Source organism: Hypomesus transpacificus, unplaced genomic scaffold, assembly GCF_021917145.1.
Source record: "Hypomesus transpacificus isolate Combined female unplaced genomic scaffold, fHypTra1 scaffold_127, whole genome shotgun sequence".
Lineage (NCBI taxonomy): Eukaryota > Metazoa > Chordata > Actinopteri > Osmeriformes > Osmeridae > Hypomesus > Hypomesus transpacificus.
This window is the reverse complement of record NW_025813704.1, coordinates 454800-474799: the sequence shown is the minus strand read 5'-3', so window position 1 is coordinate 474799 and position 20000 is coordinate 454800. Positions and strand designations below refer to the sequence as shown.

The 20000-nt window shown below is 48.2% G+C and overlaps 4 protein-coding genes across 6 annotated transcripts in view; all 4 read left to right on the top strand.

Annotated features, from left to right (window-relative positions):
- si:ch211-180a12.2 overlaps nucleotides 1-3557 on the top strand; it is an 8383-nt gene extending 4826 nt beyond the window's left edge. The window contains exons 8-13 of the mRNA XM_047050718.1: nucleotides 1-6; nucleotides 618-872; nucleotides 1009-1380; nucleotides 1535-1795; nucleotides 2718-2966; nucleotides 3181-3557. The exon at nucleotides 1-6 is cut by the window's left edge and continues 45 nt beyond it. Coding sequence (XP_046906674.1) covers nucleotides 1-6; nucleotides 618-872; nucleotides 1009-1380; nucleotides 1535-1795; nucleotides 2718-2966; nucleotides 3181-3212 — 1175 coding nt within the window. The 3' untranslated portion in view covers nucleotides 3213-3557. The remainder of the gene's footprint in view (nucleotides 7-617; nucleotides 873-1008; nucleotides 1381-1534; nucleotides 1796-2717; nucleotides 2967-3180) is intronic.
- A 2498-nt stretch (nucleotides 3558-6055) lies between these two features.
- Nucleotides 6056-10301, top strand: si:ch211-136m16.8 (plectin). The gene is made up of 5 exons (XM_047050717.1): nucleotides 6056-8610; nucleotides 8783-8981; nucleotides 9342-9421; nucleotides 9793-9872; nucleotides 10022-10301. The coding sequence occupies exons 1-5, from the start codon at nucleotides 6184-6186 to the stop codon at nucleotides 10080-10082; spliced, it is 2847 nt and encodes a 948-aa protein (XP_046906673.1). The 5' UTR covers nucleotides 6056-6183; the 3' UTR covers nucleotides 10083-10301.
- A 176-nt stretch (nucleotides 10302-10477) lies between these two features.
- Nucleotides 10478-14388, top strand: ppp4cb (protein phosphatase 4, catalytic subunit b). Its single transcript, XM_047050724.1, is given in 10 exon segments — nucleotides 10478-10613; nucleotides 11468-11611; nucleotides 11812-11863; nucleotides 11950-12000; nucleotides 12116-12217; nucleotides 12344-12517; nucleotides 12763-12889; nucleotides 13054-13088; nucleotides 13090-13244; nucleotides 13368-14388. Coding segments are annotated over 9 exon segments (924 nt in total). The 5' UTR covers nucleotides 10478-10613; nucleotides 11468-11513; the 3' UTR covers nucleotides 13498-14388.
- A 545-nt stretch (nucleotides 14389-14933) lies between these two features.
- The window catches only part of eif3c (eukaryotic translation initiation factor 3, subunit C), a 10412-nt gene continuing 5345 nt past the window's right edge, over nucleotides 14934-20000 (top strand). For 2 of the 3 annotated variants that reach the window (XM_047050716.1, XM_047050714.1), the window contains exons 1-12: nucleotides 14935-15062; nucleotides 15865-15984; nucleotides 16092-16157; nucleotides 16258-16447; nucleotides 17016-17141; nucleotides 17399-17450; nucleotides 17558-17679; nucleotides 17945-18072; nucleotides 18729-18885; nucleotides 19109-19212; nucleotides 19485-19626; nucleotides 19741-19869. In XM_047050716.1, coding sequence (XP_046906672.1) covers nucleotides 15884-15984; nucleotides 16092-16157; nucleotides 16258-16447; nucleotides 17016-17141; nucleotides 17399-17450; nucleotides 17558-17679; nucleotides 17945-18072; nucleotides 18729-18885; nucleotides 19109-19212; nucleotides 19485-19626; nucleotides 19741-19869 — 1317 coding nt within the window. In that variant the 5' untranslated portion in view covers nucleotides 14935-15062; nucleotides 15865-15883. Of the gene's footprint in view, nucleotides 15063-15864; nucleotides 15985-16091; nucleotides 16158-16257; nucleotides 16448-17015; nucleotides 17142-17398; nucleotides 17451-17557; nucleotides 17680-17944; nucleotides 18073-18728; nucleotides 18886-19108; nucleotides 19213-19484; nucleotides 19627-19740; nucleotides 19870-20000 lie in introns of all 3 variants that reach the window. The other variant, XM_047050715.1, reaches the window with a different exon arrangement.

Here is a 20000-nt window from a genome sequence, read left to right as displayed (position 1 = left end):
ACTCAGGTGAGGCAGGAAGGACACAAGTGAGGCAGGAGAGACAGGTGAGGCAGGTGAGACAGGTGAGGCAGGAGAGACAGGTGAGGCAGGAGAGACAGGTGAGGCAGGTGGGAGACCAGCAGGGGGCGCTAAGAGACAGGAACTTGGGAACTGCAGTGACCGTAACACATGCCCCTGATCTCCCTGTGTGTCCCTAATCTCCCTGTGTGTCCCTGTGTGTCCCTGTGTGTCCCTGATCTCCCTGTATGTCCCTGATCTCCCTGTGTATCCCTGATCTCCCTGTGTATCCCTGATCTCCCTGTGTATCCCTGATCTCCCTGTGTGTCCCTGATCTCCCTGTGTGTCCCTGTGTGTCCCTGATCTCCCTGTGTATACCTGATCTCCCTGATCTCCCTGTGTGTCCCTGATCTCCCTGTGTGTCCCTGATCTCCCTGATCTCCCTGTGTGTCCCTGATCTCCCTGTGTGTCCCTGTGTATCCCTGATCTCCCTGTGTGTCCCTGTGTATCCCTGATCTCCCTGTGTATCCCTGATCTCCCTGTGTGTCCCTGTGTATCCCTGATCTCCCTGTGTATCCCTGATCTCCCTGTGTGTCCCTGATCTCCCTATGTGTCCCCAGGCGTGGTGACCCTGACGGTCCAGGCCTCCCACTTCCACCCCGACATCATCACTTTCCGCTGGTTCTGTCATGGGGGGGAGCTGAGCCCTGTGGCCTCCCAGGCTGGTTCCGCCCCCAGGCTCGACGCCCTGGGCTTCTTCTCAGCCTGGAGCTGCTGCAGGCTGCCCAGGGGAGAGCTGGAGAGCGGGGTCACCAAGGTGTGGGTGAGCATCCACCACACCGCCCTCAAGCAGCCTGTCACCCGCGAGACCAGAGGTGAGGAAGGGGGAGGGGAGGGGGTAGACCTGAGAGGAGGTGAAAGACAGAGAGTCAGGAGAGGATTATTATGGATAATTTGTTATTATTCTGGTATTCTGTTCAAACAGACAGAAATGCTCCTTTCTCCTGACAGGGTTCATCAAGAGGCCCAAAGTGTCAGAGATCGTTAGCTCCGCCTCCTCGTCCCCGGAGCGACCTCTGACCCTCCTGGGCTGTGACATCACCGGCTTCTACCCTGCCGACATCAGCGTGACCTGGCTGAGACTGGGGGAGGGAGAGGAGGATGACCGCGAGGAGGAGCTGGAGGAGGGAGGAGAACTGTGGGGGCCGGTCCTTACCCACCCCAACGTTTACCGGGCCTCTGCCACCCTGAGGAGGGAGGGGAGACGAGGAGGAGGCGGAGGAGGAGGAGGAGGAGGAGGAGGAGGAGGAGGGGTGATATGCAGAGTGGAGCACTGTTCCCTGGACAAGCCCATTGAGAGATGCTGGAGAAACGTTACCATCGGTACCTTGTCAAACCTTCTGTTTCAAACCGCCACAGGAGTCGGTCATGTGTGCTTAGTTTTTGTATAGTTTTTTCTTAATACAATAATAGTAGCGTATAATGAAACCTACACCACTGCATTAACTCCTCCCTCTCTCTTCCTCCCCCCCCTCAGCTGCCCCCTCCATCCCTCCCTCCCTCTCTGTCTCCTGGACCAGCGAGGGTGTGGGCGTGTTCTCCCTGGTGCTTTCAGGAGGCCGCCCCAGGCCCACCCTGCTCTGGGCAGCAGGGGGCGCCACCCTCTCACCTCTGGTCTCCACGGAGACGGAGGGGAAGGGGGAAGACGGGGAAAGGGAGCTGAGGAGTGTGTGTGGCCTGGAGAGAGCCAGCAGGGGGCAGCTCGTCGCAGACAGACAGATGAACGGACACGCTCTGAGTAAGGCTGATCTCTGTCTCACTCCCTGACACGCTCTGAGTAAGACTGATCTCTGTCTCACTCCCTGACACGCTCTGAGTAAGGCTGATCTCTGTCTCACTCCCTGACACGCTCTGAGTAAGACTGATCTCTGTCTCACTCCCTGACACGCTCTGAGTAAGACTGATCTCTGTCTCACTCCCTGACACGCTCTGAGTAAGGCTGATCTCTGTCTCACTCCCTGACACGCTCTGAGTAAGGCTGATCTCTGTCTCACTCCCTGACACGCTCTGAGTAAGGTGATCTCTGTCTCACTCCCTGACACGCTCTGAGTAAGACTGATCTCTGTCTCACTCCCTGACACGCTCTGAGTAAGGTGATCTCTGTCTCACTCCCTGACACGCTCTGAGTAAGGTGATCTCTGTCTCACTCCCTGACACGCTCTGAGTAAGGTGATCTCTGTCTCACTCCCTGACACGCTCTGAGTAAGGCTGATCTCTGTCTCACTCCCTGGATGGAGAGACAAGTGGAAAAGTGCGACAAAACATATTTTGTAATTCAGTTGACGTTTTCAAAAAACATACAAATAGTCCATTTAGAGGACAGTAGAGTTTGTAGAGTTCCAAGAGCAGGTACATTAGAAGACTAACTTAATAAAAGGTTGATTTAAAAAATAAAATCTATAGAGTTTCTAAAGGTTGAAAAAATATTTTGAAGAAGTTGGGATCATTGATGAGTACTCTACTATACTCTACTATACTCTATTGTACTATGCTCTGCTTTAATTTACTCTGGCTTCACTGTTCTACTTTCATTGTGTGTGTGAGAAAAAAAAGTATATATAAAAAAGTTTTGAAAGGTTGAAAAAGATAAAAACATACTAAAGGGAAATGTTCTTCAGACACATGTTTCATATGAACCCAGACACGTGTTTTCCTCCCAGAGACCGAAGCGGCAGTCTCAGACCCAGACACTGAGGGCATCGAGTTTATCGACGAGAAGCTGGACGCAGACAACAACAACATGGAGAGAGAGAAGGCGGAGGTGGAGGTGGAGGGAGGGACAGAGGCCTTGCACATCAACAGGGTGTACCTGTCGAGGGGGCCCAGAGGGGAGGACAGAGAGCCTCTCAGAGTGAGCGTGGAGATCACACACCCTGCCTTAGCCCTGGCTGGGCATCGGACATGGATGGGTAAGGTCACACAGCTACTCCAAAAACAAGATCCAAACATCAGACCTTTGACCAGGGCTATAACCCTGTTTAGTCTGTACAAAATACCCCACTTATAGAACACAATAATACAGAGAAGATAAGTCCGTGTAAAGACCCAACAACACAGGAAGTGTCATGAGTCACATGTCAGTGGTTGAGTCTCTGACTAACCTGACCCTTATTTCTGTTGCAGAACCTACCACAGAAGTTTCGCCTTCGTGTTGAACCACCCCTGACGATGATCACCCCTTACAACCATCACCTTTTTAGACCTCTATAACGTCTCTAACTGGCACTTGTTGATTTATTTTTTATTACCTTGAGCTGTTTTCCTTTGTGTGCTCAGGTCGATTTACTACTAACATTTATTATTTATTTCTTTATATAAAAATACATAATCTTAATCTCCTATAGTACTGTAATAGGATTGTATACAACAATTAATTTAGCTTTTAGTATTTTTGCTCAAGGTGTGCTACAGTGATCGACTTATGTTGTTGGATTGTGATGTCTGGGTCAGAATCGCGCACTCATGTGTATTTAGACATTAAAACGATTTCATGTTTTTTACTGGTTTGTACCGTGTGTGAGATCATTAATTGGAAGACTGAATTTGATGCTTGAAAAGTCACCAAACGGCTTCGTAGAGCCAATGTGTGGGCTTAAACCAATGGAAACAGATGTGCAGCTTGTCACTTTGACCACAGCGTGAGCAAACGTTTTCACACGTCTCATTCTTCAGACGTGATCTCTATTCTCTACCATAATGACGATAAAGGAAATGCATCAATGCATCAATGCATCAATCAATCAATCAAGCCAGAGAGACATTAGTAACTTTCTGCGAAGCATATTCATAAACTTTTGTAAACTGTAGCTTGAACTTGTGAGATAGGCGTTGTTCAGAGAAGGAATGGTAACGCCACGTTGTTAAATATTTGAATATGATTTTTTAATGCGTGGTAATTGTTTAATAAAAAACGTTACCGTTCTTCGTTAAGGTTTTCAAACATATAAGTGCGTAACACCGCGATGCCTGTTGGCTTGCGTGTCACACCTTCCTCAAATTACCGGACGTTTCATTATCAGGAACTGTGTGGAGGAGTGGTGAGTTGAAATTTCGGAATCAACATGTCAAAATGATCGCTGATTGAAATGCTCTGCAAGTCTTTGCGTAGTCACTCCGTTAACGGCTGCTAGCCCATTATATTTATCGCTTGTCTGACGGTTCGGATTTGTCGTCACGCACAAGAACACAGTTTAGATAGTTGCTACCTGATTTTCATCACTGGTGAAAATTTGTATTTGAAGTCAACAGATGGATTCTCTCCCAGGTCCGTTTGCCAGGACTCTATGGAGTGTCTGGGTAAGTATGAGGTGCAAACTGAAATGATGGATTAATGTGTGAGGGGATTTGTGAAAAACATTAAGTATAATAATTTGGCATTAAATATTTGGCAGGCCAAAAACTAGCTCCCTCCCTCCCTCTCTCTCTCTCTCTCTCTCTCTCTCTCTCTCTCTCTCTCTCTCTCTCTCTCTCTCTCTCTCTCTCTCTCTCTCTCTCTCCCTCTCTCTCTCTCTCTCTCAGAACTACATAACGGAAGCTGTGGAGAGGCTGCTCAGACCGGAGGCTGTCGTCGTGGGAACCACTGATGGAGACTCAGGACGCGCAGAGAGAGCGGATGGGGAGCGCGTGGACCATGCGGCCGATGTCGGGGTCCTGGAGGAGAGAGGGAGGGAGGAGGTCACGGCCCGGCCGCGGTCTACCGTCTCCTGGGACCAGTGCAGAGAGGGAGATTCTGCGCTCAGAGAGGGAGAGCCTGTGCTCAGAGAGGGAGAGCCTGTGCTCAGAGAGGGAGAGCCTGTGCTCCCTGTGCTCAGAGAGGGAGAACCTGTGCTCAGAGAGGGAGAGCCTGTGCTCCCTGTGCTCAGAGAGGGAGAGCCTGTGCTCAGAGAGGGAGAGCCTGTGATCAGAGAGGGAGAGCCTGTGCTCCCTGTGATCAGAGAGGGAGAGCCTGTGCTCAGAGAGGGAGAGCCTGTGCTCCCTGTGATCAGAGAGGGAGAGCCTGTGCTCCCTGTGATCAGAGAGGGAGAGCCTGTGCTCAGAGAGGGAGAGCCTGTGATCAGAGACAGCCCAGCATTACATCACCATGTGGAGGAAGAAGACCACAGAGGAGAAGGTGACACCCAAACAAGAGAAGAGGAAGACCTGGCCTCTGTTGCTGCTGCAGAGACAGGGAAAGAGGAAGGGGAGGGAGGAGAGGGGGAGGGAGCTGGGGATGAAACCGAGGGAGGACTTGGTGGAGAGGAGAGGGAGGGAAGAGAGGGGGTGTGTCGCATGGAGACGGAAGGAGCAGGCTGGTTAGTCCCAGTCATGGTGAGAAGGCTGGACACCCAGGATGGGGGGAACACAGTCAGAGAACACACAGGTGAGGATGATGAAGAGGAGGACAGGGTTGATGTGGATGCCCTGAGGAAGGTCTCAGAGGCAGATCTAGGTGACGAGGCAGATCTAGGTGACGAGGCAGATCTAAGTGACGAGGCAGCGAGGAAGATGGGTGAAGAAGACTTACCGAGCGGTGAGGAAGAACTGTCCGATGTCTCCGAACAAAATGATGAACATGACAACAATGACGGTTGTCGCAAACCCCCGCCGGACCTCCAAGACGTGTCCAATGAAAAACAAGAACTGGAGACAGGCCTCGTTGCCGCGGAGATGAGGTTAGATGACGCGGTGCAAAAGGCCAGTGACAATAGACACTCTGTGTCAAAGGATGAGACAACTGTTGTGACAAGACAACAGATGATGGAAGAGACGACTGAGGGAGGAGACGACATAGAAAGCCTCCAGACAGCGAGTGTCACAGACGAGGACAAGGCCCCTAGGAAAACATGTCAGGAGGCACGAGGAACCGCTGAGTTGGAGGGCAGAGAGATGGACTCGATAGGATCAGCTGGTGTCAGAAGGACTCTGAGAGAGGAGGAGAGAGAAGAGGAGAGAGAAGAGAGAGAGGAGGAAAGAGAGGAGAGAGAAGAGGAGAGAGAGGAGAAGAGAGAAGAGAGAGAGGAGGAGAGAGAGGAGAGAGAAGAGGAGAGAGAGGAGAGAGAGGAGGAGAGAGAGGAGGAGAGAGAGGAGGTGTGTGACGATGAAATCCCTGCACTAAACACTTTCTGCGACCAGCCACATTTTTTTGACATGGATCAAATGATAATAGAGGAAGGTAAAGTCTTAGAAGGAGAGCTGGTCAGTGGCAGCATTGGAGGTGCTGTTACCTCAACTGCTGTGGACCAAGTCATGCAAAACAATGGAGTGGAAATCAGAGCGCTCAGAGATCTTTCCCCAGGGAAAGGTCGGGGGTCTTGGGTGTTCCTGGAGGCAGGGAGAGCAGGCTGTGAAAAAAACAGAGAGGAACTTCCTGAATACAACAATGGCCGAGAGCTGGATGAGGATACGACACAAAAGATCCTGGAATTTGGGAATGATGACGAAAGAGGGACCGCCCAGTTACGAGAAGTAACCCTAGGTTCTTACGGTGAGGACGCGGAGTGTGTAGGAGCTGCTGTAGAAGGTGGCTGTGCAGCCCTCTGTCCAGCGGCCAGGGAGGAATGGGACGAGGAAGAAGACCCAGACTCTGCTGAGGCGTCACATGAGGATGGGAGCCTGAGTGTGATCATGGAGGAGAGGTCTGAAACACTGAGCCTCTCAGAACCCACACCGCTCCAGGACACAGACAAATCAGATGTTTCAAAGAACAAAACAGAGATTCATGCGCTCAAAGATTCAGCTATAGAACATTCAGAAGAGGAGACGCACGCAGAGGCTGAGGTATCAAAGCAAGGAGAGGGAAAGTTGGGAGCAGAAACTGTGCAGGAGGAGGATGGGTTAGCTATCGAGGCAGTTATCGATCTGTGGACATCAGTGTTTGGTGAGACTGCCTCGTCAGAAAGGGAACAGGCTGTGGACAAATCCTCAGAGATTAAATCTGAATTACAGTGGATGACCGAGGCTAGTTTACCAGAAGAGTCGATGGAAGCAGAACTCCTGGAGAAAGACCTAGCTGGAACCATCAGATGGACAGCTGGGAGGAGCAGCAATGTAGAAGCAGAGACAGAGGCAGAGAGACCGGAAGTGGAGACAGAGGCAGAAAGACTGGAGCCAGAGAGACCAGAGGTGGAGACAGAGGCAGAGAGACCGAAGGTGGAGGCCGAGAGACCGAAGGTGGAGGCAGAGAGACCGAAGGTGGAGGCAGAGACACCGGAGGTGGAGACAGAGGCAGTGAGACCGGAGGTGGAGACAGAAGCAGAGAGACCGGAGGTGGAGGCAGAGGCAGAGAGACCGGAGGTGGAGACAGAGGCAGTGAGACCAAAGGTGGCGACAGAAGCAGGGAGACCGGAGGCGGAGGCAGAGGCAGTGACAGAGGGAACATTGGGCTCTGAGCAGGAGGAAGCAGGGAAGACGGAGGAGGAAGATGATGGACTGTCAGATAAACCGTCTAAGGGTGAACCTAAACAGAGTGGAATGGAGGCTGGAGTATTTCATGATTTAATAGAAACCGAGTTTAGATTACCAGAAGAGATGGCTTCTTTACTTGTGCCAGAGGAGATGGAGGAGGGAGAACCAGTGGGATCTCTGGATGAGGGGAACAGGGAGTGGGAAGGAGGGGCGTTGGATGAGACGCAGGCAGAGGCCGAAACGGCAGGTTGGAGGTCCGAGGCTGTAGAACATGAGGTGGAGAATGCATTACCTGAATTCCACAACGACAGATCTTCCTGGAAACCAAAGGACACAGACACTGAACCAGCTGGTGTCGTGCCAGCTGAGAGAAGGTTCCAGGAGAACGAGGATGCCGACGTAGCCTTGGTGACGGGAAACTACAAGGCTGGAGAGGAGATGGAGGTCACCGTGGAGACGAAGGTCACCGTGGAGACGGAGGTCGGATCCAGGAGGGACATGAACACGCTTTTATCAGAACAATCAGAGACCAAAGCCTTGGCTGGTGTCTCTGAGGAACATCTGAAACCAGTGACAACTGGACCGGCTGAGGAGGATGAAGCCAGCGATGCGTCAGCAGAGACTGGATCTCTGGAGTCCTCGGAAGATCTGTTTCAGAGCCTGATCGACTCTGGATTAGCAGATGATCCTACCGATACAACGGTTGAATTATCGGACGAGATGGAGACTGACTCAGCAAATGAATCCCTGGAGGCCAAAACAACAGGAGGTGGATTATTGGAGGAGCCTTTTGAGACTGGAACACTGGATGTGAGTGCAGAAACCAAGGAGGTCAGATTATCAACAAAAAACAAAACAATAGATTCCGAGGTTGTTAGAGAGCTAAAGGCGGGATTATTAACAGAGATAAAGGCAGTGTGTGCGAGTGAGTCAGCTGAGACTGAATACTGTTCTCCAGAGAAGATAAAGGAGAGTGTTGTTATTGAAAGAGTGGAGGGTGAAGTGAGGTCAGCACCAGGAACAGCGGACAGTGTGAAGGAGAGAGATGACGTAGGAGAAGAACAAGAGCAGGTCATTCCCGGAGTAGAGGACTTCTCAGAGGTCGAAGGTAAAGCAAGACTCAGTCCTCTATCAGGAAGTATCTCTACATATCAAGATCTACAACTTCAGGTAATCATTCGCACTTCGGTCAAAAATATGTTTCAGAAATGTTTAGCATAGTGATCATAATATATTTTGTAGATTACTTTGATGGCACTTTCTAAGTTTGAAAAGACAAGTTGAACGTCTATTCTTTTCCTGTTATGTCTTTTTTTCTGTGTGTGTTTCTTTTTCTGTGCAGTTGGGTGCCTCCATTTTGGATTTCACTGCTCAAAAGTCTAAAATAGGCATTAAGAACCGTCATGTCCGTCCTCCCAAAGACCCCCGCACCCTCCTCCTCAAGCCCTCCCTGGCCCCCACCCTGGCCCCCAAACCCTCCCCACGTGCACCAGTCAGAGGCCTACCGATGGGACTGGGAGGCATTGGGATCAAACTTCCTGGTAAGTGAAATATCATCATACTTCTGCTTTCAAACAACAACAGAGAGATTGAAGAAAATGAAACCATGCACTATTTGTACTTCACTTTGGATAAAAGCATCTGCCTAATGAATAATATGAATGTAAAATGTGAATGTAATAAAGATGACACGTTTTTGACAGAGAGAGAAATGTTTACTATATCTGTGAATGTAACTTGGGTAATTTATTATTTTAAAAAATGTATTCTAATTTGGAATAGTTGGACACACAGTCCTACATTTCATAGGGACATATTATGTGCAATTACTGATGAGGATGGTGAGATGATGAGGAGGATGATGATCTTTTGAATGAGTTCACGTTGGTCTTCTGTTCCAGGGTTTGGTGTGGGACCTCCTGTGCTGAGGAAGACCCAGGTGGGCGTGAAGGGCGACCACGACTCAGAGAACAGCGCACAGGTACAGCCTCCTCACGGCCTGCTCTCACAGCAGCCTTTTCAACAAGTGTTACATTACATTTGATTAGATTTGTTTGCGCAAACACTTTTATCCAAAGCAACATACAAATATATTTATATATATTATATTTAAAGAAAAACATATTGCATTTAGGAAGTGCAGCAAAAAATCAAGGATCACAAGTGCTTAGTTTCCAACACTATTTTGGTGGTCAGAGACAAGGAAGTGTCTGTCTTTAGAACCACAGTGCAAGTAACCCCATGTCTGCTACGAGGCACAATAACACTAGTTCAGTTCAGCAAAAGGGTTCATAATTTGCCTTCTTAAACTTAAATCACAAGAACATTTGAAAACTCTTGTCTCTCCAACAGAGCAAGGCAGAACCAGAAGGAGGAGAATCTCTCAAGCAGGCAGAAGCTAAGCCTAAGTGGACACCACCTCGACACCCGGGGTAAATATTCAGCATTTTACAGGGTTATAATGTTTTTATATACTGTATATGTTTTTATTATTATTATGAGATTATTTTTCAGTGTTCAGTGTAGTGGTGTTAAGAGATATCTTAAAATAAATAAGTTATCATTGTTTATTTTCCTCCAGATTTGGGAATCCACTTATGATGTCAGAGCTCAAGAATAAACTCAAGAAAACACAAGACTGATTCTGAACTTTTGCTTACTGGCTTACTTCACTGTAAAATGGCTTTATGTTGAAAAATTATTTAAATGAGCAATTACAGTAGCCTATATTTTATGTCGTATGTGCCTGTCATGTCTGCTATGAAATAAGAATCAATTTTACAAGTTGATTTCTGTATTTTTCTATTCAGTGTTAATGAAATAAGGAACCTCTTTGAGATGTTAATAAAGTTTGTTGTATTTCAACCGGTTACTTATGCCAAAGTAGCGAAGCACACATATTTTTGTTTATGTGTAGACCAACCAAGCTAACATCTAGATATTTCACAGTACAAAGTAAATGTTCTTTTTTTTTTTTTTACTACGGTAGCTGACAAAAGACAGTATCAGTTACGTAATTTCCGGGGAGGTTCACAGTTGCGCGCGCGCCCAGACACACGCACGCACACACCGGCTAACACCGGCTGGCAGAGGGCCGTCGCACACGGTGTTGTCGAAGAAGAAAACGCATACGGGCTTGCTAGGGTTGCCGCTGATTATTTTCTATACAGCAGGTAAGATTGGCGTCAGTTTAATGTTAGCCATAGCCAAGATGATGATTGATAGATGAATGTATATCGTCGTTGACTGACCGGTTAACTAGTATGCTAGCTTGCTGGCTATCACAAAGAAAAGTAAACTTTTCCACGCCCAGCTAACTAGCTAGCCTAGCCATAAGCGAAGTGTCGGTTAAGGCTGTAGCCCGACCGTACACTACACTGTTAGCCACCGCTAACTAGTAGCACCAACATTAGCTACCGTACCGTAGGCTACTGTATAGCTGACTTCACTGCGTGATCACAGTTGGCTAGCTACCTGTACGTTAGCTAGCTATGGTGGCTACCTATACTACATTTGCCATCCTTTATTTTGTAGCTACCTGTATATTGTTGCTGGCCAAGCCACCTAGTTAACCTCTCCTAGGCTCTAGCCAGCTTGCTAACTTATACGCAGGCTAGCTTTGGCAACAGAGTAGTGTAAAATAAGCCTTGGCATAACATCCTGTCAACACCTGCTTTGTGACAAAACCCTACAGAGTCAACAGCCATGCAATTGATGGATGGTGCTGTGTTTTTATGTTAACAGTTTCTCGGGTTGGCCGCATCACAATAACACGCGTCACCGGCATGGCTTGTGCTGACTCTGTTCCTTCCGTTGTGTATTAGAGGCTGTTAAGAAAGTAGTTACGTCTTTTAATCCCAGCCATTAGATCATCTCTGCCCAGAATGCAGCTGTAGACATCTGGTGCTCTGGTATCTAATCCACCAGTAGAGAGAGAGAGAGAGAGAGAGAGAGAGAGAGAGAGAGATAGTGTGTGTGGACATGTTGGAGAGACAGTAGTGACACAGTGAACCTGTTTGTGTATCAGTGCGGCACCCGTGGTGACGCGAACGGTGGCAGCGTAGTCCGTCACCATGGGCGACATCAGCGATCTGGACAGACAGATAGAGCAGTTGAGGAGATGTGAGCTCATCAAGGAGAACGAAGTCAAAGCCCTGTGTGCCAGAGCCAGGTAAACACTCCTGACATCTCAAACAGCTCTCTTCCAAACACCTCATCCAGTGAGGCTGTGTGCTTCTGTATTAGCAATGTAACCTGCTGGTTTCTAGTCATTTTAACACGTTTGGCTGGCCATGATTGAACTTTTTAGCTATTGTTTAATTTTGTATGCGTTTCCTTTGACATGTTTATTTGTGTGGCTCTGTTTTTTAGAGAGATCCTGGTGGAGGAGAGCAATGTTCAGAGAGTCGATTCCCCAGTTACAGTAAGTCAAGCGCCTGTTCACAGCCCCACGTTCATCCCTTTTACTGCTGCACCTTTGTAGTGATTTGTCTCGCTTGGCTTTCCCAGGTGTGTGGAGATATCCATGGACAGTTTTATGACCTTAAGGAGTTATTCAGAGTAAGTTGTAAAGTCATATTGTCTCATCATGAGCAGTTTGTCCTGTGAATTTCAATTTCTGGATTGTGCTACATGCTGCTTACATGTGTGGCCGTGTTGTCACGGTGAACGGTAGGTTGGCGGTGACGTTCCAGAGACAAACTACCTCTTCATGGGAGACTTTGTGGACAGAGGGTTCTACAGTGTTGAAACCTTCCTGCTGCTCCTCGCACTCAAGGTAAGAGAGACGGATGTTTACGGTTATCCATGTGTGGACCTGTGTTTCTCCTTCTAACTGCTGGAACTCTGGGATGAACTAACCCTAGCTGTCTTTGTCTTCTCCCCCCCCCCCCCCCCCCCGCAGGTGCGCTACCCTGACCGCATCACGTTGATCCGGGGAAACCACGAGTCTCGTCAGATCACGCAGGTGTACGGCTTCTACGACGAGTGTCTGCGGAAGTACGGCTCGGTCACCGTGTGGCGGTACTGCACCGAGATCTTCGACTACCTCTCCCTCTCCGCCATCATTGACGGCAAGGTGAGCTGACCTGGATGATTCAGCTGAGCCGAGTACCTCTAAGTATTTGTGTAGCTATTATGGGGAATGTACTGAGAATGATGTTTTCTTTGAGCTTTATTTATGTGACAGAAATAGATTAAAGTTGGTTATTATTGTGTCTTTGTGGTATATTTGTTTGGGGAGATATTCCACTGCTAGGGTTTTTCATGTGGTGTATTTGTTGGCTGGTTAACGTGTTTATTTCTGTGGTGCATTCTGGGTAGATATTCTGTGTGCACGGAGGCCTCTCCCCGTCTATTCAGACTCTGGACCAGATCAGAACCATCGACAGGAAACAGGAAGTGCCTCATGACGGGCCAATGTGTGACCTGCTGTGGTCAGATCCTGAAGGTAAGCAGACGTCTCTGGAACCTTCTCTCTGCAGCTTAGTATTACTACAAGATGGCTTCTCTTCCTGGGGGTGTGGATGGCATGATCCAGTTCCTCCATGTCCTGTCAGGTGTTGTGGAGGTTGTTGTGTTTGTGATTGGTCACCGTGCTGCTGTGTTCCCCAGACACGACGGGGTGGGGTGTGAGTCCCCGGGGGGCGGGGGTACCTGTTTGGGAGCGACGTGGTGGCGCAGTTCAACGCCGCTAACGACATCGACATGATCTGCCGAGCGCATCAGCTGGTGATGGAGGGCTACAAGTGGCACTTCAACGAGACGGTGCTTACCGTGTGGTCCGCACCCAACTACTGCTACAGGTGATGCCTCCACGCCAGGGACACGCGTGTTTACCCTGCTGCATCTGCTTGTCCTTCTGCTAAAATGGTGTTCCCTGAGTTATCATCTGAGTTATCATTCATGATTCGTTTCTCTCCTGCAAGGTGTGGCAATGTGGCGGCCATTTTGGAACTGGATGAGCACCTGCAGAAGGATTACATCATATTCGAAGCGGCGCCACAGGAAACCAGGGGCATTCCTTCTAAGAAGCCAGTGGCTGACTACTTCCTGTGACCTCACAATGACCTTTTAGAAAGGACCCCTCAACATTGACTACAGGAGAATGCATACTGTTATTATTTGCAGTACTTGTATTTTCCCCCTCCCTGCTGTCTTAACTTTGTTTTTGTTTTACACCAAGACTTTTTGCTCACCTAACACTTCACACTTTTTCCATAATTTAGGGACCGGTTATATTTCAGACTTTGTTCCTCTGAAAGGCAAGACTCTGGGGCCAGGGCTAAGACTGGCTCCTGCTCAGGAGAAACTCTGGGACATTTTGTTTGTTTGTTTCCTTGTAACACAAAAACTGCAACCTGAACAAGCTACTGTCTCTCTGCTGGGGTTGAAATTGTAGCTCTGCACCTGAAGGAAGCCAGAGCGGTTTTGGTTCATGTTTTGTGTGAAAGGTGGAGGTGGGTGTGCGAGTATGGGTGGAGTATGGAGGCAAGCATAGGCAAGATTACATTTTGAACTTCATATGTGTTTATTTACCAGGGTAGCTGTACCACTGCACAGCGATAGCTGCATGGCTATACCAATATAGCGTCATATGTAATATTTGGACGACTTTACAAAACACCAATTTTTTTCATGTGGAGGGGGGAATTTACACTTTAATGAGCATTTTCATGTCTCATTTCCATGTGTCATTTCCCAGTGTCTCAACTCTGAAGTGTATCAGCAGTGTGTTGACACTGTAAGGTGTACAAACACGCAAGCTTAAACTGACGGTGGCATGTTGTCGTTTACTTTCGATGGACGGCAGAGGAACGAAAACATTACAAACCAAGCTGTATTTTTTTAAATATGTTCTTTTTCTGACCAGTCTTTCTGTAGGACTTACTGTTGATTTTTATGATTCATTATTTGTGAAAAAAATAAAATACTTTTTAGTATAAATCAGTAACGTTAGTAATGTTTTGTTTATTTTTCACACATAAAAGTTTACTACTATTGGGCCAAATACGGCGAAAGTGCTGATGTAAAACATTTGACTCGTTTGTGGTTGGATTTTAAGGGAACCACAAAGGCTTCCTAATCGGAAGTTTGGCTTGTAAAGTGAACGGGTTTCTTTTTTGTTCCCGTTCCTAGTAAGATAACAAGGCCATACTAACGCACATTGCATGTTTGCTAGCTAGACCAAAGTATTGAAGAACGTCAAGACTGTCCCTCAAAATACAGCCAACCAAGTGGTCAAAGTATGGCAAAAGAACTATGACTGGGGAAAAGACAAACATCTTAGACTGGATAACAGCTATAATTTGTCAACAATTTAATATGAAAACTAAGAATTAGAAACATTTGGAATAACTGAGAATTTAAAATTAGAATTACAGTTTGGTGAGATCAAATGCAGCGGGTCCTTAGCGGGTTGTTTTGTGTTTCAGGGCTTTTTCCGAAGCTACGGTTAATTATTTGTATCGCGATAGTTGGCAACAGTACGTCCTTTCTGACGCAAGTGCCGAAAAAGACAGCATCGCACGTTGCGACTTTCAGTCCACTAAACCGCAAAACTGGATTTTACATCTTTCCAGAGAGAACAGACACACTATAGGACAATTTTCACAAGGACATAGGTGAGTTTTAATCAACACGGTCAGATTTGACTGTTGAATGAAGGTAGATTTTCTTGTATAAGAAAATGCCGATGCTGCCAAGCGCGAGGGCCTCGCCTGCCTAGCTACAGCTGCTAGCTTCAAGTGCTACTAGATGTTTCGTAGCGTGGCGTCCATCAGGATCAGGATTACGTTGTTGGCTACAGCCTGCCTTCTGCTAATTTGACTGAAAACGTGAATATCTTAAACCACTTAATTCTCCCCTGTAGTTATTCCTCCTGAATTATTTACTCGAAAAACAAGGTAGCCACAGCAATGACGTAGCTACTCACCCCGCCAATATAATCACCAATCTGTATGTTGGCTATTGCTAGTTAGAAGCTAGGCTAGCTCTTTCTGTATCGCTGCAAGCAGCTGATAATCAACAGTATCACAGTTGCTGGAGCCGACAGACTGTCTTTTTTTATGGAAACGAGGATAAAGATGCCCTCGTGAATAGTAAACTAACTTGTTGTTGATTCGCATGAACTATGTCAATGATACACCCAGCTCTAGCCCACTAGCTATATTATAATGGAATATTACTAATCAAGCTATCCGGGATCAGAAGCCATGGTAGTCAGAAATGCGGTTAGCTGAATGTTCAACTGTTCCGTTTAATTATTCTATGGTATTCCTTGTTTGGAGGACTATTAACACATTCATGGCGATGAACGTTAGAAATATTCGCTGTGGTATGTGTAACTCTTACATTGGCACTGGAGTTGTGTTAAAGTTTCTTACTTAAGGTGTAGACTAACGTTCTACTTTCCCGTTTTCCTAGATTTGAGAACACTTCCACAATGTCTCGTTTCTTCGCCACTGGGTCCGACAGTGAGTCGGAGGAGTCCTCGTCAGCTGACGAGATCACTCCTAAACCCACCGGGACTACCTTAACCAAGCAGTAAGCACCTCCTCCCCCCCCCCCCCCTCTCTGCACTCAACACATCAACTCCATCACCACTGAGTACTTTCCCAGAATGCCCATTCCTGTGTCTTTCTTCCTCGCAGGTCTCTGTTGCTAAGTGACGATGAGGAGGACACCAAGAGGGTGGTCCGCAGTGCCAAGGACAAGAGGTCAGAGTCCCTGGAGAGCCACCACACCACGACAGCCTCTGTCCAGCTTGTGTTGGGTCTGTTCTGCTGTGTTTCACATCAGCTTCTCGTCCACCTGCAGGTTTGAAGAACTGACCAACCTCATCAAGACCATCCGCAATGCCATGAAGATCAGAGACATGGCAAAATGTTTGGAGGAGTTTGAGCAGCTGTGTCGAGCGTTCCTCAAAAGCAAGACTATAGTGGACAAGGAGGGGGTTCCCCCCTTCTACATCCGTCTTCTGGCTGACCTGGAAGACTATCTGAATCAGGTGAGACTCCCTGCTGCTAACCCCTCCACGATACACTCCACTCCGACCACCGAAAACACAGGAGGATCACAGCGTCCACGCTAAATTAATCACATCAGTAGTCGAATTCTAGTCATTGTGGCCTCGGCTTGGTGGTACCTCACCACCAGGCTCCTGTTTGGTCATTGACATAGTCACTGATCTGCAAATTTGCACTATTGCACTGTACTCCACTTAGGTTAGATAGGTTATAGGGTTGAAACAGGTTTTTTTGTGCATTAGGGTTAGTATAGCATACTATTTATTGTTATCTGTAATTTTAGAAGTTTTAGTGTTAGGGTTAGTATAGTCGTTTATTTATTGCTATCTGTATATTCAGGAAGTTCACTTATCTAAGCTCAGCATAGATGTACATTTGTTCTGTGTACTTATGTTATGTTATGTCAGGTGCTTGCGTTGTCTTGTCTTAAGAATTTCAGTGCCTAGTCTAACCTTGTGGTGTTCTGTGCATCTGACAAATAAAAGACTTGAACTTGGTGTGTAGATGTTTAACACTGCGATGTACAACGACTCGTCTTGTGTTCCCCAGCTTTGGGAGGATAAAGAAGGCAAGAAGAAGATGAACAAGAACAACGCCAAAGCTCTCAGCACCCTGAGGCAGAAGATCCGCAAGTACAACAGAGACTACGAGACGGAGATCGCCAGCTACAAGGAGGTGAGACTTCACAACTCATTATGATGAGGCTCTGCTGTCTGGTCTGGTGAACTGAACACTCTGTCTGTCTGTCTCTCTCTCTGTCTGTCTCTCTGTCTCTCTCTGTCTCTCTGTCTGTCTGTCTCTCTCTCTTTCTCTCTGTCTGTCTGTCTGTCTGTCTCTGTCTCTGTCTGTCTCTCTCTGTCTCTCTCTGTCTCTGTCTCTGTCTCTGTCTCTCTCTCTCTCTCTCTCTCTCTCTCTCTCTCTCTCTCTCTCAGAACCCAACAGAATCAGCTGATGAGGAAGAAGAGAAAGAAGCAGGTGAATCAGGTTAGTCCTTGTCGTCCATAAACCCATTCTTACACACCAGTCACGCAAAGTATCTACTAAACGATTACATTGTTATAATGTTGCCTCCGTTGCCGTGCGGTCCACAGGGTCGTCGTCAGGAAGTGATGACGAAGGTGGCGAGGACGCCAAGAGCTTCCTGAAAAAGAAGCCGGCTCCAGTGGAGGCCCTGCCCGACGCCAGCAAGTTCCTCAAGTCAGCCAAGTCTGGGGTGAGCTGTCTCCTGGTCCATGGTCTCCTCACCCTCTCTCTCTTTAGATGAGACCCTGTTGTTGTTGCGCCGTGCCTGATAGCTGAGATTACATTGTAATATTCTTCTGATTCTTGATTCTTTGCTGTATTTTTTGCCTTGGAATGGAAGTGACTGCTAAATGAGTCAAATGTTGTGTGATAGCACCGGGCCTCCCTGAGGTTACCATGACTACCTCGCCTGGTTGTGAGGTAGTCATGGTAACACGTGTGTCTGCCCTGGCCAGGACGAGGAGTCGTCCAGCAGTGATGATGATGAAGACTGGGGCTCAGACACGGTGGACAGTGGCAGCGAGAGCGGGGATGACGACGAGAAGAGCGCCTCCCTGGCTGTGGTCTTCCTCAAGAAGTTAGGGTTAGTCCTCACATGCCCACTCCCTATGGACTATGTGTGTGTCCCCTCATCTGAGCATGCTCGGTGTGTGTCCTCTCATCTGAGCATGCTCGGTGTGTGTCCTCTCATCTGAGCATGTTCGGTGTGTGTCCTCTCATCTGAGCATGCTCGGTGTGTGTCCTCTCATCTGAGCATGTTCGGTGTGTGTCCTCTCGTCTGAGCATGCTCGGTGTGTGTCCTCTCGTCTGAGCATGCTCGGTGTGTGTCCTCTCGTCTGAGCATGCTCGGTGTGTGTCCTCTCATCTGAGCATGTTCGGTGTGTGTCCTCTTGTCTGAGCATGCTCGGTGTGTGTCCTCTCGTCTGAGCATGCTCGGTGTGTGTCCTCTCGTCTGAGCATGCTCGGTGTGTGTCCTCTCATCTGAGCATGTTCGGTGTGTGTCCTCTCGTCTGAGCATGCTCGGTGTGTGTCCTCTCGTCTGAGCATGCTCGGTGTGTGTCCTCTCGTCTGAGCATGCTCGGTGTGTGTCCTCTCGTCTGAGCATGCTCGGTGTGTGTCCTCTCGTCTGAGCATGCTCGGTGTGTGTCCTCTCGTCTGAGCATGCTCGGTGTGTGTCCTCTCGTCTGAGCATGCTCGGTGTGTGTCCTCTCGTCTGAGCATGCTCGGTGTCCTCCGCAGGGCCCAGGAAGGAGAGCGCCACACCAGTGAGAAGAAGAAGGAGGACAGGAAGGAGAGGCACCGCAAGAAGAGGTTGGAGGAGGAAGCGGAGGAGGAGGGAGGAGAGGAGGGGGATGGCGGCTGGGAGAAGGTGAAGGGAGGAGTTCCCCTTGTCAAGGTGAGGACATTAGAAAGATGCATACAGGTAGATGGATGATCAAATATCAATAAATACATGTATAAGCATGTCCAATTCTGATACTTGTGCAAATTCGTCTCTCCTCTTCCCTCAAGTCCACTCTTATTCACCTTGTTGATCCAGAAGTCATTTCTACCGGCTCAAACTAGCTATGTTAACAACAAATCTCACATTAAATGACAGCTTTCTGTGTGTCCTGCAGGAGAAGCCCAAGATGTTTGCCAAGGGGACGGAGATCAACACGACCGTGGTGGTGAAGAAGCTGAACGAGATCCTGCAGGCGCGAGGCAAGAAGGGCACAGACAGGTACAGCTGGGGCCAGAAGCCCCCCTGGTGCACTCTGGCCCACTCTGCTCTGACTCACCTCATGGCCACTACTAAATAACAACTCAAATTCAAACATCTTTTTTTTAAGGAAATTTATGTATTTAATTCCACTCCCTACCATTTAATCTATTTCTCTATCCAACTGTCTTTCACTCTCCCTCCTCCTCCCTCTTTCCCCACACCTCCCTCTCCTCCTCCTCTTTCCCCACACCTCCCTCTCCTCCTCTCTTCCTCCGTCTCCTCCTCCTCAGAGCGGCCCAGATAGAGCTGCTTCATGCTCTGGCTGCCATCTCTAATGAGCACACCCTGGGGGAGGGCATCCTGGTGAAGATCAAGTTCAACATCATCGCCTCTCTGTACGACTACAACCCCAACCTGGCCGCCTTCATGAAGGTACTCTCTCTCCCCCTCGCTGGCTCTCTCCTCCTTCACACCAGATATACAAGTTCCTGTCAGTAACCAAACTGTGTAAGTTACCATAGTGACTGTGCTGTGTGTCTGGGTCAGGCGGACATGTGGAAGAAGTGTCTGGAGTGCATCGATGAGCTGCTGGACATCCTGTTCAACAACAACAACATCTTCATTGGAGAGAACATCGCTGAAGATAGCGAAAACCTGGGCATCTCTGAGAACCAGGTGACTCAAACACACATCTATATACGCACACACTAATATTCTGGCGTGAACAGACGTCCACAGGGTCTAGTTCTAAACATGGTTGTGTTTCTTGTCTGGATTATCGAGTTAGTTTTAGAGACAGCTTTGTT

What these genes read in the sequence shown, in the direction of transcription:
- si:ch211-136m16.8 (XM_047050717.1), top strand. Translation starts at nt 6,184, where the DNA reads ATGGATCAAATGATAATAGAGGAAGGTAAAGTCTTAGAAGGAGAGCTG. An exon ending in ATCAAGATCTACAACTTCAG is followed by an intron (nt 8,611 to 8,782) that starts GTAATCATTCGC and finishes TTTTCTGTGCAG; the next exon opens with TTGGGTGCCTCCATTTTGGA. An exon ending in ACACCACCTCGACACCCGGG is followed by an intron (nt 9,873 to 10,021) that starts GTAAATATTCAG and finishes ATTTTCCTCCAG; the next exon opens with ATTTGGGAATCCACTTATGA.